General features: G+C 45.3%; 1 protein-coding gene across 1 annotated transcript in view; it reads right to left on the minus strand.

The window, feature by feature from the left end:
- Positions 1 to 18,584, minus strand: part of LOC144822618 (uncharacterized) — a 327,297-nt gene that overhangs the window by 36,812 nt on the left and 271,901 nt on the right. Inside the window, exon 16 of the mRNA XM_078680351.1 lies at positions 3,257 to 4,166. Coding sequence (XP_078536477.1) covers positions 3,257 to 4,166 — 910 coding nt within the window. The remainder of the gene's footprint in view (positions 1 to 3,256; positions 4,167 to 18,584) is intronic.

The raw sequence follows: 18,584 nt of genomic DNA on the forward strand, positions 1-18,584 counted from the left end.
CTGCTACCCAATGCTGAAGCAGCCTCATACCTGCTACCGAATGCTGAAGCAGCCTCATACCTGCTACCCAATGCTGAAGCAGCCTCATACCTGCTACCCAATGCTGAAGCAGCCTCATACCTGCTACCCAATGCTGAAACAGCCTCATGCAGTGCGAGCACTCACAAAAAAACATGTCCCAAATCCAACTCAACTCCTATGGCGTGTTTTGTATGTGATGGCTCCTACTCACATCAAGAGCCCAGTCCACCCAAGGTAAAAAGTGTTTGGCCTGCAACAAACTCTACCCTTTTGCTAAGTTGTGCCGATCTCCCACACAAACAAAATGACCGAAGACCAAAGCAGTACACGCCATGCAGACTCCCAAAATGCCCGAGAATGAGGAAGATATGGAAGATGATGACACAGGAGTGGTTCACGTCATCCATGCTCTAAAGCCCGGTGGACATCTGCGGAGATGCATTCCTAAGTGCAACATCCTCCTGGCAGGCCATCAGTTGCAAGTGCTGATCGACACAGGGGCTGCAACTCAAATTCTGCCACAGGATGTTTTGAAGGCACTCACCTTACAACCCATCTTACACCACACGTCCACCCACATCCTTGCGTTCGGATCAACAACACTATTCCCGCTAGCAGGAGTGTTCACATCGGAGATCAAGCATGAGTCTCACTCCACTTGTGCCAAAGTGCACGTGACCAGAGGTGGCTCTGAAATGCTGCTGAGCTGTTGGACAGCACATCATATTCAACTAGTCACTTTTGCTTTAAGTGATCATTTGGGAAGTGTGGACGAATTGGTGGATGAGTTTGCAACCCTATTCAAAGGTATAGAATGGCTTAAAAGCTGTCTCTTACACCTGGACATTGATGACTCTATCCAGCCTGTCGCATTGACGCATCAGAGGGTGGTGTTCCAACTGCTGCTCAAGGTGGAGGCAGAATTGCAGAAGGTAGAACAGGGGACATTATCGAGATGGTCGATGGCACTACACCCTGGGTATCCACGATCGCGGTGGAGTGAAAACCCAAGCAGCCAGGAGAGGTCAGAATATGTGTTGATATGAGACCATCCAATCTGGCCATCCTACGTGAGTGACAACTGATGCTCACGGCCAATGACATTGTGGCTTAGGTTAGTGGCTCAAGGTGGTTTTAAAAGATTTATCTCCGGGCAGGGAATCATCAGTTACTGCTCTCCCCAGAATCAAGAGCAATCAACACATTCTCCACCCATGTGGGTCTATGGAGGTATAAACACCTCAGTTTTGGAGTTTCAAGTACAGCAGAAGTTTTTCAGGACACAATTAGAGAGGTGTTGGCTGGCCTTGCAGTTACCATCAATATCAGCAATGACATTCTGGTTCACGCCCCTACACTGGAAGAACACCTGGACCGCCTGACAGTGATTTCCAATGATTGAAGAACAATAGTTGCATGCTTCACAAAGAGAAATGTGCCTTACTTTAGAAGGAAATAGCGTTCTTTGGGTACTGATACTAGGAGGAAGGAGTCATTCCAGATCCTGCAAAAGTCCACGACATCCAAACAGCTCCAGCACCCGCCAGTGTCACCGGTGTGCGCAGTTTCTTAGGGATGGTTACATACTGCGGGCGCTTCATCCAAAACCGAACCGCCCTCACTGCCCCCCTTAGGGAACTGAGCAAAGCCATTACCCCATGGAGGTGGGGACCCGCCCAAGAAGAGGCATTTCAGGCGACAAAGAAAGCTTTGTCGGCGGATACTACACTGGGTTACTTTGGGGCCTAGGGCCCCAAAACTTTACACAAGTGACGTTGAGTGCATGCAGAGAGCATGGTGTGAATTGTTGAAAAGGTTTCTGACCCAGCAGCGTAACACAAAAGAGCAGCAGTGCTCAGCGGGTAGGGGTTGCCACAAGAAAGAGCCACGCCTCCTGGGATACAAACTCCTGGGGCATACCTCGATGGAAGCTAGTTCACAGACAGGACAGAAGGACACTCCAGGGGGATACACAGATGGGGAATGAGGGGTCCTCAACGGGACCAGCAGGTGACCACTTAAGTGAGGTGATTCTCCAGGTCATGGGCATTGATGAACCGCTAGCCGGGGACGATAGGTAGAGAATTTGCAATCATGCAGGGGTGTCCCACAGGTAGTGATAGTCCAACTTAGCAAGAAGGTTGTGAGTGGAAGGATCTCAGGGCTGTTTGCTTCCCCACCGATCATGGACCTCATAGTGTCCCTACTGGACACTTGCCTAAAAAGAAGGCAGGGGAGTTCTACCTCATCCATCACCTATCTTGGCTGGAGGTTATTCAGTAAATGACTTTATCGATCATGCGGATTTTTCTGTGTCGTACGTCAGTGTCCACACGGCCATGAAGTTGGTCAGGAATTGTGGGAAAGATATGGCAATAGGGAAGGTGGCCACCAAGTTAGCTTTTTGCCTCCTACCAGTTCACCCTTCAGACTTTCAGTTGCTAGAGATATGTTTTCAGGCGGAATGTTGTGTGAACAAGTGTGTGGCAATTAGTGTTGTGGCATAAAGCTATGCCCAAGTGTTGCATTACTTGGAAGACTTTTTGATGTAAGACAGGGTGGAATCTGTAGATAACTGTGATAGGCTGATGAGAACACTGGTGACCATAGCAGAGTCTTTTGGGATACCGCTGGCAACTGAAAGATCAGAAGGACCGGTCCCCCGATCAAAATTTATGGGCTAGGTGGGAATGGTATCAAGGCTGCCAGATAAAATAACTGACTTGAAAACCTTGCTGGAAGAAGTGACAAGGGAGAGAAAATGTAACTGTGAATGATGCAACGATTGCTTAAACACGAGTTTTGTGTGCAGACTAGTGGCCACTGGGGAAGAGTTTTGCAGGCACCTGACTCTTTGTAGTATGGGTAGTTTCAAAGCCCCACCACAGGATACATAAGACAAGAATGGTGACCAGAACGGAGTTCCAATCCTGTCGATTGTACCAGGTCATTCTCTCCCAGGTATATCACCACCCCGTCCAGACTAACACTTTTCTCCTTAAATTCCCACAGTGCAGATTCCACCTGGCCCCATCTCATGCCCCCTATACCATGCCAACACCAACATCTTTCTGTTCTCTAAACCCAGTTGGACTTTACCAAATTGCATTTCAGATTGCACCCTGGCCTGCTCTACAACAGAATTTCCACAGATCCATACTCTTTTACCTGCAACCTCTAACACCTATTGCAGCCTATCTTCTCCCGTCTAAGAAGCCCACAGCTCCAGCCATACCTGCAGTGATGGCTCCACCTGGGAGGCCAGAAAGCAGTCTCTTATGATCCAGGTTTTCTTCTTCAGCAGAGCCTTGTCGGGTATGTCGTGGTGGGCATTCTTGAACTTCTGCACCTCCAAGCAGAAGCGGAGATGGTTCTCCAGCAGTGGGAGATCCTCCATGGGCCCATACGTCTGGAGATATTTCAGAAAATGTAGCATCTCCAGCGTGGGCCAACCTTCAGCTGCCAGCTGCAGGGATCGCAACAGCAAGTCCTTGTCTTCTGGAGTCGGCTGAGCCCGGACCTTGTGCACCAACTTGGCCTTCCTCTTCTTCAAGCGTCGGAGGATCAGCTTTGATGCCAGGATGTGCAGGAGCGGCTCCAGCCGGGACCACCCTCCCGATCCTACCTGGGAAGGCTGCACCCCGCACGCTATAAGCCCTTCGGCTATGTCCTTCCAAAAGCGTCCAAACGAGTCTTCCAGCAAGGAGCAAAGAAATACCCCCATCGCCTCTAGACAGTCATCACTGATTTTTCCATGGGTCACCTCAGCTTCTAGCTGTTTGGTGAGTGTTTTTGGAACTGGGTTCAGGGGCCAAACCCTCTGGGCACAATCCATTGCCAGGAATTTCCTCACCAGCCTAAGACGTCTCTTCCCAGCTTTGGCGGCTCGGCATTCGTTCAGTTGGTTAAGCATCTCCAACACCTCTTGCAGTTCCTCACCTTCGGTGTCATGGACTACCTTCTGGTAGACGTTAAACACCGTCGTGCTCTGCAGCAGCTCAAAGGGTGGTCTTCTTGAGGTCTCAGAGTCCAGCTGCACCTGAGGACACTGGATGGGAGAGGTGGTTCTTCTCTGTTTCTTCTTTTTGTGGGGGGTCCTGCCCCCTACGATGTTGAATCGGACAGTCCCTCTTCTCTTTGCGGTTCTGCAACGAATAGAAGAAGGTTAGAAACATGTTCACCTAAGACCAGAAACCCCAAGTCTATTCCAGCACCTGTGGAGTCCCTTGTAAACCAATCCGCCATCCAGTAGATGCACAAGTTGAAGGGTTAACTGGCCATTTGATTAGATGCATACTCCACCAGCAGCATGTATGACGTTACAACGCATACTTTTACAATGCATACCTTTACAACGCATTTTTTACAACACAACATCCATTACAACGCATTCCATCACAACGCATGCCATTACAACGCATGCCATTACAACGAATTTTTAAAAACTACCTTTACATCGCATTCCATTACAACGCATACCATTACATTGCATGTATGGTAAGTATTGGATAGTGTAGGGGTAAAAATTACTATTCTAATTCCAGGGGGTTGCAACAGTAGGGTAAGTGTTGGATAGTGTAGGGGTAAAAATTACTATTCTAACTCCAGGGGGTGCAACAGTAGGGTAAGTGTAGGATAGTGTAGGGGTAAAAATTACTATTCTAACTCCAGGGGGTGCAACAGTAGGGTATGTGTTGGATAGTGTAGGGGTAAAAATTATTATTCTAACTCCAGGGGGTGTAACAGTAGGGTAAGTGTTGGATAGTGTAAGGGTACTATGCGATGTAATGGTATGCATTGTAATGGTATGCGTTTGGTATGGTATGCGTTATAATGACATGAGTTGTAATTGTATGCGTTGTAGTGTCATGCGTTGTAATGGTTGCGTTGTAATGGCATGCGTTGTAAGGGATGTTGCGTTGTAATGAATGCGTTGTAATGGTAGTGCATTGTAAAAGTTGCGTTGTAAAGGTTTGTCATATAGCTCCTGTATATCCTTATATCATGTTAAGTTAGCATAGGTACATTTGAGGTTTAAACGCCATTTTTCTTTCTTGCAACTTCTGCATACGACACTTAATTGTTGACTTAGCTTTCAACCTAGTAGTTTGCCGTGGTTTATGTGAGAATAATATGTTATTGCTCTGATATCAGCTTTGCTTAATAAACTATGTCTGCACGAAGAGTGCTGAAGTTTCAGGAACAACACGATATGGAATTGTTATTAGGTCTGATCTCTACGCCTTCATAGTCATAACACAAGTGCAGCCTTTGCCAACTCTGGCTTCAGGCGGGATTGATATTGCTTTGCACGAGGCACATAGAACACACTTGATGCGGTGCACATGCAGAGAGAGCTGGTGTATGCTGATGTGATTCCTTCATGCTAGGACACTAAGGTATGGGCCCGCCCTAAAACAACCCAAAGAGACCTTCTTAGCTAATAATATAATATATGTGTTAGGGAGGGTGGGATATAAGTGTTGTTAACTCTTATTCATTACAGTATGTTAACATGCTGTCACCATTCGCTTTTTATGTCTTAGTAACTATACTGACAATTTTGCTACTGATAATAAGTATACTTGTATTATCTAAGATACTGCGCCTGAGAAGACGGCATTAGTAAATAAACATTTCAAATGCACATGTGTCCTCTTTACTCCATGTTCTGGTTTGTAATGATAATATAACGAAAGAGTGTTCATGAGTCCCACGTACCCTGAGGTACTGTAAGTTCATGTTCTGGTTTGTCTAAACATTGGGAGTTTGATACGTCCAATGAGACACTGTAGCTAGCTCGGTAAGGGGTGAGTTGGTTGCTAAGGTGAGTTTTGGGACACCCTAATTCGCCGAGGTTCCACTCCTCTGTGCACAGTTCTGTGTGAGAACAGAAACCCTGCGACATGGCGCCCAACGGTTTCGGTGGTCTTATATCATGACACTCGAGTAGTATATCGTTCAGACCTTAACCCCTTCACCTCCGTTTCCGGAAAGTAGGGTGTCGGTGAAACCTACCTATTTTTTGAAATAGGTCTTATTCAAGCTTGATTCTTTCTTAAACGGTTTCTTTGAATTACTACCCAGTTGTGCTACAAAGTATTCTTTGTGCTTTCTTGTTTCCAGTGTTGTCATGGCGGCGGTGGCCATTGCGCAGCATAGTCGCGTGGCGGTGCGCAACCATCTTCAGACGTACCAAGTACCGGTGGATGGGATGGCTGTGATTTTCGTGGTGTGTGCAGATCCGGCGTTCCCTTACGAGTTGTTTTACTCTTGGGTTACGTTTCCGGCTGTGGACGCAACTTCTGGTTTGTTCCACTCCTACACCGCCTCAGCTGTCCCGGCTGAATATACACCGTACAGTGCACTGGAAATACCTATTGATCATTGGCAGCATCGAGTTTGGTTTGATGGCGCCCTCCCCCACTCTTTGTCCGCTGCGAGGTTAGGTCCACTCTCGATTCCAGGTACTAACTGGCCTGCGTTGGGTGGTTTTACCCCGCACCCGAATCACGGCGCTTGTACCCTTCAGGAAATTCGCAGGTTACATGTTGTATCTATTTCCGTGATTCGAGCACTAGTGCAATACATAGGTCGTCATCTCCCGGGTGGTCCCCCGGGGGGTCCGGCCGCTCAAACGGAACGTGGTGGTTTACGGCTCAATCCAGTTATGGTAAATTCTGTTTTTGGTCAACGCCCTGATAATAAAGATGATTTTCCTTTTTGGCTGGCCGAGAAATTTGACCAACTGGAAGCCGTGTTTCCCAATTCTTCTCCTGCTGACAAACATAGAATGTTGACGATTACTTTACCTAAGGATATCACTTCCGAACTCGTTGACTGTGAAAGCTGGGGTAAGACTTTTGCGGCTGTTTATGCGAGGTGTTTCGGCACCCCATCTATGGCTGTACTGCCTACGATCATAAAACGTGTTCAGGATGATCACGGTCCTGAGGCAGCGGTTGAATTGGGTATGCGCCTGTGTGGTTCTTTTGAGATTGTAAGTGATCTCATACTCTCCAACATCAAGGGAGATGCAGTGAACTTCCAGGTTTTTAATGCACTGGCAGCGTTACCCGATGCCGAAAAGCCCCGCCAGTTAGCGAAGATTGTGGTGGCCGCTTATAAAACTATCGGTCGCACAAGTAAGGGTTTAAAGTACTTCGCGGTTAAGGATAAGAAACAACCACAAGTGCAATCTGCTACGGCAGATGTACAACCAAAGTCCAAAAAACAAAATTGGCCTCAGAAACAGAAACAGGGGAAGCAACAGCAGCAAACGCAGGAATCTTATCCTGCAACACAAGTCCCTGCGCCAGCTGAGAAAGTTTATGATTTGCGCGATCGCGCGATGATTAAATCACCTGATCGATTTCAGGTTTCTGATCAACGCTCTCCTCGTTCCTTTCAGGACTCATCGGCCCAGAAGACCGGTGGTGGAGGAGGCGGACGGGGACGTGGTGGCCAACAAGGACGTGGCCAGCCCCGCCAGACAGAAGGCGCATGGAAGCAGGAAGATTCTACGCCAAAGAGACCGCAGTTTGCGAAAAAGAAAGTCGCAGCCTTAACGGCGCATAGATATGCCACAGATAGTGAGAACGCGGCTTCGGAATCTGACGTGGGCTCTGACCTTGCTGGACAGCGCGGCGGAGATAACCATAGTCAGAGAGGCGCTCCGTCCACTACTGAGGGTGACAGCGACTGAAGTGTTCGTTGTGATAGAAACAGCCGATACAAGACTAGCTCCCCCTGAAAGACTTTTTGAAATTGTCCTGTTAATTGAAGGTGACATACAGCGTACTGTCAGAGGGGTATTTTGGGAGAACCTTTCGTCTACGTATGACATTTTGCTTTCTGAGGCTGACTGGCCCCCACCTTTTGTGCTCGCAGCGCCGCGAGGGGAGGAGGTAATCCTTCCCAGTTTCGCGCACACTGTCTCAACTGAGCATGCGCAGCATTTTGCAGAAGAGTGGGCTCGGGCTCTTGCGCCGGCTCTGTACCGCAACCAATGTGGTTGGGATATATTGTCTCCTTGCCACGAAATTCCTTTGCGGTCTGAGCCGCAGCCTCAGCCTCAATATCCCATACGGCGTGAAGCTAAAGCTGCCGTCGCAGAAATCCTTGAACAATTGGAATATCAGGGAGTTATTGAAACGTGTGTGTCACCGATGAATAATCCCCTTTTTACTGTGACCAAACCTGACGGATCATATCGTTTGGTATTGGATTACCGGCATTTGAACTCGCATTGCCGTAACTGTGCAGTACAGAATACTCACGGCTCTGCGCTAGTGGATAGTCTAGTGCGTAAGCGTTTCAAGACAACGCTTGACATATCCAACGGTTTTTATGCACACAGACTGGATAGCTTCAGCTCCCGATGGACAAGTTTTACGTCCGCTGGTGTGCAAAAACGCTTCCGGCGACTCCCAATGGGCTACAAAAATAGTCCTGGCGTCTTCACCTCAAGAATAGTCACTCTATTGGAGAGTATCGATCCGGATGCATGTTCTTATGTGGATGACATTTATCTCACAGACGACGAAATTTGGATGCATCTGTGTCGGGTGAATTCAATAATTTGGAATTTTGCAGATATGGGTTACAAGTTTAATTTTGCAAAATCGCACATTGCAGAACACACAGTGTTGTTCCTCGGCTACGAGCTGAACAATGAAGGTCGAGGATTGGCTCCTCACTTCCTGGAGAAATGCGCACAGTTGCGCGCTCCTACAACACTGAAAAAATTACAGTCTTTACTGGGCTTCTTGAATTTCGGCAGAACTTATGTTCCGGAATATGCCCAGCGTATCAAGCCTTTGTATGCTTTGATACAACCAACTTTTTCAAAATCATGCTGGCTGCCTGAGCATTCGGCCATTTTGCAATCTTTGCAGGCCGATCTGCTCGCTTCTAAATACTTACTGACTCGTGATAACCACACCAACCTGGTGATAAGAATAATACCAGGGGCGGTGGGTTTCACGTACCTGACTTTTAATGAAGGTGACACAGTACCTATTGCTTACAAGTCACACTTGTACACTTCGGCAGAATTGCGGTTACCCACTGTGGAGAAAGTTTTAACTGCTGTACAGATGGCGATTCTTAAAGAACGAGCTCTGTCACAGGGGAAGCGCATGTTAGTGGTAACACCCTGTCCTCATTTGGAGGCAGTCACAAAAGCCAGTGTACCGAATTCAAAAGCTTTGCACCCTCGGTGGATTCAGTGGGCTGCATCATTGACATCCACGGATGTCACGTTCATTTTTGACTCTTCCTTACGGTCGCAAGAGTACTTGCAGTATGAGTTCGTTCATCCTGCTCCTCTGGCTATGCGACCTTTGGAGGACTTCCATTGCATCATTTACACTGATGGGTCGGCGCAGGTTGCGCATGGCTCTAAACATGCCTATGTTTCCGCATGCGCTATTGTGGTTGGTGCTATGTTGAACGATGAGTTCATTTCCAGGGAAGTACACACCTTGCCCCTTGGCGATTGCACTGCACAATTGGCTGAGCTTCGTGCTCTTTTACTAGCGTTGGAGTACGCAGATCCTAGTGTGACTACTCTGATTGTAGGTGATTCGTACTACTGTGTCCAGTCTTACAGTGAGAACTTGTTCTTTTGGATTCAAAATGATTTCCATGATTCCAAGGGTAGTGCAATAAAACATAAAATGATCTGGGTTCGAGTGGCAGAGCTTAAGGCTTTGTTGCCGCTTGTTTATGTAATTCATACTCTCGGTCATCAGCGCGTAGGAGTTCACGCTGTTGGCAACTCGCTTGCTGATGGGGCAGCGAAATCGGCAGTATCTACATACTTAGTTGCAGCAGTTACTAGGTCAAAAACCAAGATTGATAGCGACATCTTGGCAGCAATTGCTGCCTCTGAGAAGGGAAGTAAACATCCTGCGGGATTCCCTTCGAAGTACATGTACCACTTAAGTCCCGAAAAGGTTCCTTTTGTGACAATTCCTGATGTTGGGGAACGGCTGATTCCCAACTCGGATCGCAGAGCAGACTTGATTACAGCGGCACATGAAGGTGTGGCGTCTGCGCATGCGGGCGTCTCGGCCACTGTAACTCAATTACAACAACGTTTCTGGTGGCGGGGACTGTACAAACAGACGCGTGATTATGTCCTTCTTTGTGACATATGCCAGCAGATTAAACCTTCGACTGCTATGCGTCCGCCACAGACTCAGTTGTACATTTCTAATAAACCTCTAGGTTGTGTTTATTTAGATCACTGCGGTCCTTTTTCATCTGATACTGCGTATAAATACATCTTAGTAGCAGTTGACTCATGCACACGCTTTGTGTGGGTTTGGCCACATCGCAGCGCTGATTCACGGACTGTCATTAGAGATTTGCGTGTCTTTATAGGGATTTTTGCCTGTGGTACCTTCCATTCGGATCAGGGTCCGGCTTTCGCCTCTAAGGCGTATAAGGATGCCATGACTTCGATGGGGGTCCAAGTCAAGTTTTCGTCTCCCTACAGACCTGAGGGTAACAGTGTAGTTGAGCGAATGAACCGTGATATAAAGCAATCTTTGACAGCCCGAGTTATAGGCACTGGCAGAAACTGGCTGGCTCACCTCTATGGCGTGCAGCGTGCTCTTAATAATCTCCCTAGAAGGTCTCTGGGTGGGCGGACCCCATACGAAATGCTCTTTGGCATCAAGATGTACGTCCCTGACCTTGACGGTCTAGACTATGTGGTTCGCGCCACTTCCTTTGACGCAGATGAACATTGCAATGTTTTACAGAATCTACAAAAGACCAGAGACAGTCTTGCAAAGGAACATTTGCCCTCCACGTCGGATGATGCGTTGCAGATCCCGGTAGTTGGCTGGCTACCCCAAGTTGGCGAACTGGTTCGAGAGAAGATCGATAACAAGAAAGAATTTGGTCCTTCCTATCGAGCTCCGGTTCCCGTCGTTGGAGTGAAGGGCACAAGAACAGTCATTTTACCACCACTTCCTGGTCGTAAGGAAAACAGGTTTATTTCAATTGACAATGTCAAGATACACAGAGTGGCCGATTCTTCTTAGCATGACACCGTCTGTTTCCTGTCCTTCCATTGTGAGAAATTCAGTTATGCCCACTGCTTCTATTAATGAACCTGAAGTGGCCATCGAATTACCTGTTCTTTCCAGTCCTTTATTAAATAATTTACCCGGAACTAACGTTGATGAGACAGACTATGCCTACCCCACTGATTTGTCCATACCTGACCTGCAAGCACGTTTAGCCACGGAATCCAGATTTTCTTTTGACTCTGTTTCTCTGGCCTCAAGGAAACCCTCACGTGTTGCAGTTTATGCAAGCCTGTTTAAAAAACATTTTTTGATACCCCCTTGGACATACATTTGGCTGGTCCTTGTTTCAATTTACCTTTTTATGTCAATTGGTTTTGTGTTTTATTTTTTTCGAATCATCAATGGACATTATGTCGAGGAAAGAACATGCATTACTCATTTAAATGGAACTTTGGCCCCACTTTCCTCTTCACATTCTACACACAGATTAAAAAGAGACTTGACTTTGGTTAACATCACAGCATGGCCTGTCCTTGATGGAATTGTGTGGGATGCAGTTCGGTTTCAGATTCATGGCCCAACGGAAGTCGTTAATGTTCCTAATGTACTTAGAGTGAATATGGGGGATGTGGTGAAACAGAACATTCGTTCTGATGACTGGGATGTTAATGCTGTAGAAAGTTTGTTTTCTGATTTACAATACTATGCTGCCTTTGATGCTGAGGATTTATATTTAGAATCTGCAAATTATGGTGAATTATTCTGCTACCAACATTATGGCAATCACTTCTTACACAAAACATCATCCAGAAGGGATACTGTTAACTTTACTCAGTGGGAACATTGCCCAGCACCTCAACAAGGGAGTTCTGAAACGTTTCTAAAGAAGTATACTTACTTTACTGACTTTAACCAGTCCAATCCCGAGTCCTTTTATTTTAAATTTCAAAAAATGCCAATGTCCAAGGTTAGACTTACCGATACTAAATTGTTGTATTCGAAGGCCTTCCTTGATCGATTAGTTACTGGAGGCTATGAGTTATGGAAGGATACAATAGACCTTAAATCGGTTTGGGGTTCAAGGGCCTGGCAGGTACAAGGCACTGAGGCTTTGCACCGTGCATGTCTCATCCCGAATCATATGTTATTTCTCAATGAAACGATTTCCCAGACCACCTGCTTTGGATTGGCTACTTCTAAAAAGTTAAACACTCATTCTTTCCCGGAGTTGGAAGAATATTATGGATGGAGTAATTTTACTCAGTTGTCCATTAGAGAATTACAGACTCTACTTCTTAATTCATCCTTTAACATTTCCAGTATGAATCCTAAGGGTTGGCTGCTTTGGCACCGTAGTGCTGATTCTTGCCAACATAGATTTTTGAATTTAACTGACGGTTTTAAAACTGTTAGATCTGATCCCAGATTTAGTTTAGGTCATACTGTCACCTCGTATTCTGTAGGCAAATTGTGTCAAAATTGGCTGAAACATTCAACTTTACCTGCGGTTCAGGATCACCTTTCTAAACTAAATGCAGACGTGGACTTGAATGATTTCATTAAAGGCCCGGCTAGTGGCAGGTCGAAAAGGTGGTTATATGGGGTTTACAATGAAATTTGGAAGCTATCACAGATTGAGGCTGCTACACGCCTTAGGGCTATTGATCAAGCAAATCTTGAGAAAGTGCTTGCAGTTGTTGACAATAGCATTAATGTGCTTTCCTCTAGGATTTACACATTGGATAATATTGTGTCGTCAGTCGTCGATATTGTACATGATGAAGTGTCAGTATTATACCATGGTCAAAATCAATTACGATCAATCATGCAGTTTGCATGGACCCTTCAAACTCTGAAAATGGGTAAAGTTGCCTGGGGGTACATGAACGTTTCCTCTTTATTTGCACCGTTTAATTTGACTGACAAACAACGCTTGCTTTCTATGCGTGATGCTACCTTTTCTATGTTACATATTGAAAGGTTAGAATCTTTACCGTTTTCTGTGGCAGAAGCCACTGCTGCAACGTGGCTTATCCACGGTTTAATAACGCTGCCTTTTGCTTTATATAAGTTTTCAAATTGTATGAAATATGTACCCATAGGTCGTTATGAACCTTTAGGTAGCGGTTTCCTTCATGAAGTCTGGTCACTCCCATACACGTACAGATGTTTTAAGGATGACCAGGAAGTTTATCTGACAGGGGAGGAGTGCACTGAGACGCCAGATCATTCTTTAATGTGTACACACATACAGTTACACGGTTCATGCAACAAGGACCGACCGAATATGGCTTGCGTTTTACAAGGCACGCCAGTTCCTGCTATCATCCCCACGTTTAAATTATTAGAGAATGGTAGTTATTTAATGCTCAATAATGAAAACTGTTGTGGGTTAATTAAAGGTATAGCTTTCATAGTTACAGTAAGTGAGCGGGTTATTTGCTGCAGAAATGTGCTTTATCCTCCCACACGTGAACATAGGGAGTCTTCCATCTGTCCACAGATACCAACCTTGGGAGCAGAATTCAGCGGCATGGCAAGAATAAGGGCTCTTTTGTCCCAGAAAGAGGTGGCCTTGAGCTCGGCCCGTGAAACTTTCGTGCTTCACATTGCATACACCCGTACAGAGGTTCAGGCTCTTTTGAATACTGATTTGCCTCTGCATTTCGGAGCGATGGTTCGAACTATCTTTAACGCATCCTCCACAAAAGGCCTTGCACATTTTTTTAAAGTTGTTAGCAGTGGTCTCGTGACTTCATTTGAAAAGATTTTTGGAGTCATCCCTGCTTTCTTCCATTCTATTTTTTCATCCTTGTTTGGAGGGTTCCCATTTTTACTTGCATTAGCAGCTGGCGCGCTAGTGGTTTTTTGTCTTTTTAAATATGGATGTCCTTCCTGTGCAAGACCCCGCGCAACAGCTACTGACGCGGTTTCGCAACCGCATTCTTGAATATTATGGCACACTGCCGCTGGCGACTTTGAGCACGGCATATGGATTATCTTTTCGATTCTCCTACTTCACCTGTGTCCAGCCTGTATTTCACTGCCTGACCTGTGATTTCCATTGGGCCATTGATTTGTGTCTCTGCGGACCGGTTTCTCCTGACGTCGATTTTAATCAGCTGATGAGTCCTATCATTGCTCACGAGTTGGTTTGTTCTGACGAGAGGATTATGGCCTTAGCAGTGGCGCATGGACTAATGGGTCCCTGGGATATATTGTCGGCAGCACAGACTTTCTTGGAACTAAGTTTTCTTGAAAACCCACCGAGCTGTCCTCTGATGGTTATAGAGGATCCGGTGCTTGGAGAACACGTATGTTCCTTTCATCTTTTAAATTGGATGGCTGAACTATTTTCGGATGAGGACAGTGATTTCCTATTAGAGGCAGTTGCTGCTTATTTTTCATATACAGTTTTATCATAGACACTGCCTCGGATTGACGTGCTGATTAATAGCATTTCATTGATTTTATTGACTTATTTGTCAAGAACTTTTTATTTTATTTGCCTATTGGCTTTAGCCACGTTATATTTGGGCTATTTTTTAGCATTACTTTTTAAAGTTTAGTTTCGATTCATGCTCGTTTACTGTTGAGTTCTGCTCTCATGTGATGGCACTTCTGTTATCATATTTAGTCCGTTCTTGGATCGTGGGGGGGTGTCATATAGCTCCTGTGGTATACAACCTTTACCACGCAACTTTTACCACGACCTACCTTTACCATGCAACTTTTACAACGCAGGACCCTTTACCACGCATACCATTACAACGCTGGTATTTACAACGCAGGTACTTTTACAACACATACCATTACAACGTAAGTATTGGTAAGTATATAATTTTATTTAAAATATTTTAGGTTTGGGTTTTGGGTAAATGGGTATTTTTAGGGTTCAGGGTCAGTTTTCAGTTTTTGAGTAAAGGGGTATTTTTAGGGTTCAGGGTCAGTTTTCAGTTTTTGGGTAAAGGGGTATTTTTAGGGTTCAGGGTCAGTTTTCAGTTTTTGGGTACAGGGGTATTTTTAGGGTTCAGGGTCAGTTGTCAGTTTTTGGGTAAAGGGGTATTTTTAGGGTTTAGGGTCAGTTTTCAGTTTTTGGGTAAAGGGGTATTTTTAGGGTTCAGGGTCAGTTTTCAGTTTTTGGGTACAGGGGTATTTTTAGGGTTCAGGGTCAGTTTTCAGTTTTTGGGGTACAGGGGTATTTTTAGGGTTCAGGGTCAGTTTTCAGTTTTTGGGGTACAGGGGTATTTTTAGGGTTCAGGGTCAGTTTTCAGTTTTTGGGGTACAGGGGTATTTTTAGGGTTCAGGGCTGGGTTTGGGTTTTGGGGTTCAGGGGTATTTTTAGGTTTTAGGGCTGGGTTTGGGTTTTGGGGTACAGGGGTATTTTTAACATATATATTTAAAAATTAATAATTAAATATTAATATAAATTATTAAAATATTAAATATTAAAATAATAATTTATTAATTAAAAAAAATATTATTAATAATTATTTTACCATATTATTTACTTACCTATACTTACGTTGTAATGGTATGCGTTGTAATAGTACCTGCGTTGTAAATACCAGCGTTGTAATGGTATGCGTGGTAAAGGGTCCTGCGTTGTAAAAAATGCGTGGTAATGGTCTGCGTGGTAAAAGTCCGCGTTGTAACGTCATTTATCCAGCTCCTGTATATCCTTATATCGTGTTAAGTTAGCATAGGTACATTTGAGGTTTAAACGCCATTTTTCTTTCTTGCAACTTCTGCACACGACACTTAATTGTTGACTTAGCTTTCAACCTAGTAGTTTGCCGTGGTTTATGTGAGAATAATATGTTATTGCTCTGATATCAGCTTTGCTTAATAAACTATGTCTGCACGAAGAGTGCTGAAGTTTCAGGAACAACACGATATGGAATTGTTATGAGGTCTGATCTCCACGCCTTCATAGTCATAACACAAGTGCAGCCTTTGCCAACTCTGGCTTCAGGCAGGATTGATATTGCTTTGCACGAGGCACATAGAACACACTTGATGCGGTGCACATGCAGAGAGAGCTGGTGTATGCTGATGTGATTCCTTCATGCTAGGACACTAAGGTATGGGCCCGCCCTAAAACAACCCAAAGAGACCTTCTTAGCTAATAATATAATATATGTGTTAGGGAGGGTGAGATATAAGTGTTGTTAACTCTTATTCATTACAGTATGTTAACATGCTGTCACCATTCGCTTTTTATGTCTTAGTAACTATGCTGACAATTTTGCTACTGATAATAAGTATACTTGTATTATCTAAGATACTGCGCCTGAGAAGACGGCATTAGTAAATAAACATTTCAAATGCACATGTGTCCTCTTTACTCCATGTTCTGGTTTGTAATGATAATATAACGAAAGAGTGTTCATGAGTCCCACGTACCCTGAGGTACTGTAAGTTCATGTTCTGGTTTGTCTAAACATTGGGAGTTTGATACGTCCAATGAGACACTGTAGCTAGCTCGGTAAGGGGTGAGTTGGTTGCTAAGGTGAGTTTTGGGACACCCTAATTCGCCGAGGTTCCACTCCTCTGTGCACAGTTCTGTGTGAGAACAGAAACCCTGCGACAGGTTGTTTTCCCCACCAGCAACAGCGGGACACTCTGTGGAGTAGCTGTGCGCTTTATAAGTACCTATTTTCATTTCATGAAGTAGTTACCAGGTCCCCGCCCCATAACTTCCCTGCCGTCACACCAACTATACCATTACTACAGTTGCCATGACTGAGACACGCCATCACTTCGGCCATAGCGTTATTGTAGAGATTGGGCTGGTCTCTGCCTCTAACTCTTGATCCTTTTTTGACGCCTTAACTGCGACCGTTATTTCGGCGCAGTGCGGGCGTTCTGAAAATTGGGCGTGGCCCGTCAGCCGTTGGCCGACGGCAGCACGCAACGGGTTAAGATCACATGAATTCAGCTTTAAATCTTGCATGAAAAAATTATAGTGTGCAAAATGTTGCTGATAGTCTCTTGCCCCTTTCTAAAGAGTTGAGGCACTTTGTCACTTTGTAAAATCATTGGACTCAATGGTGATAGGACGAATGTGTGCACCAATCAGCATGCACTATAGGCATCTACCCCGACATCCTAAACAAAAACATCACTTGATCTCAAGATACATGTTCTTAACAATAGTTACTTACAAACAGGACTTTATCAAACCGCCTGCCACACAACACCCTTCAGTGTGGTTTTACCAACTCTCGGGCACAGACATTCACTGTTTATAATTTACACACCACCATAACTCGCACACCTCTGTACACTTTTGTCGCCTCACTCGACACCCTACAATAACTATAACTCACCACTCTACCATGCACTGTGTTCTCACAAGTCACTTTAGTGCCATAAGTGTTGTTGTGAATGCTATTTCCCATACTATACGTTATGTAATATGCAATGGTATAGCCAGTGCATGGAGAAGGGGCGAGTGAATGAATGAATGGTGTTCCTATGAGTGCACTACCACTCCCAGAGTAACATTGGAATAGCACAGAGTTGAGTGGCATACATTGGAATAGCATAGAGTGGAATGGCGTACAGTGGAATAGCATAGAGTGGAGGGGCGTACAGTGGAATAGCATAGATTGGAGTGGCATACAGTGGAATAGCATAGAGTGGAGTGATGTACAGTGGAATAGCATAGAGTGGAGGGGCGTACAGTGGAATAGCATAGAGTGTAGTGATGTACAGTGGAATAGCATAGAGTGGAGGGGCGTACAGTGGAATAGCATAGAGTGGAGTGGCGTACATTGGAATAGCATAGAGTGGAATGGCGTACAGTGGAATAGCATAGAGTGGAGGGGCGTACAGTGGAATAGCATAGAGTGGAGTGGCGCACAGTGGAATAGCATAGAGTGGAGTGACGCACAGTGGAATAGCATAGAGTGGAGAGGTGTACAGTGGAATATCATAGAGTGGAATGACGTACAGTGGAATAGCATAGAGTGGAGGGGCGTACAGTGGAATAGCATAGATTGGAGTGGCATACAGTGGAATAGCATAGAGTGGAGTGATGTACAGTGGAATAGCATAGAGTGGAGGGGCGTACAGTGGAATAGCATAGAGTGGAGTGGCGCACATTGGAATAGCATAGAGTGGAATGGCGTACAGTGGAATAGCATAGAGTGGAGTGGCGCACAGTGGAATAGCATAGAGTGGAGTGGCGCACAGTGGAATAGCATAGAGTGGAGTGGCGTACAGTGGAATAGCATAGAGTGGAGAGGTGTACAGTGGAATATCATAGAGTGGAGTGGTGTACAGTGGACTAGCATAGAGTGGAGAGGCGTACATTGGAATAGCATAGAGTGGAGAGGTGTACAGTGGAATATCATAGAGTGGAATGGCGTACAGTGGAATAGCATAGAGTGGAGGGGCGTACAGTGGAATAGCATAGATTGGAGTGGCATACAGTGGAATAGCATAGAGTGGAGTGATGTACAGTGGAATAGCATAGAGTGGAGGGGCGTACAGTGGAATAGCATAGAGTGG

Source organism: Lissotriton helveticus, chromosome 3_1, assembly GCF_964261635.1.
Source record: "Lissotriton helveticus chromosome 3_1, aLisHel1.1, whole genome shotgun sequence".
Taxonomy (NCBI): domain Eukaryota; kingdom Metazoa; phylum Chordata; class Amphibia; order Caudata; family Salamandridae; genus Lissotriton; species Lissotriton helveticus.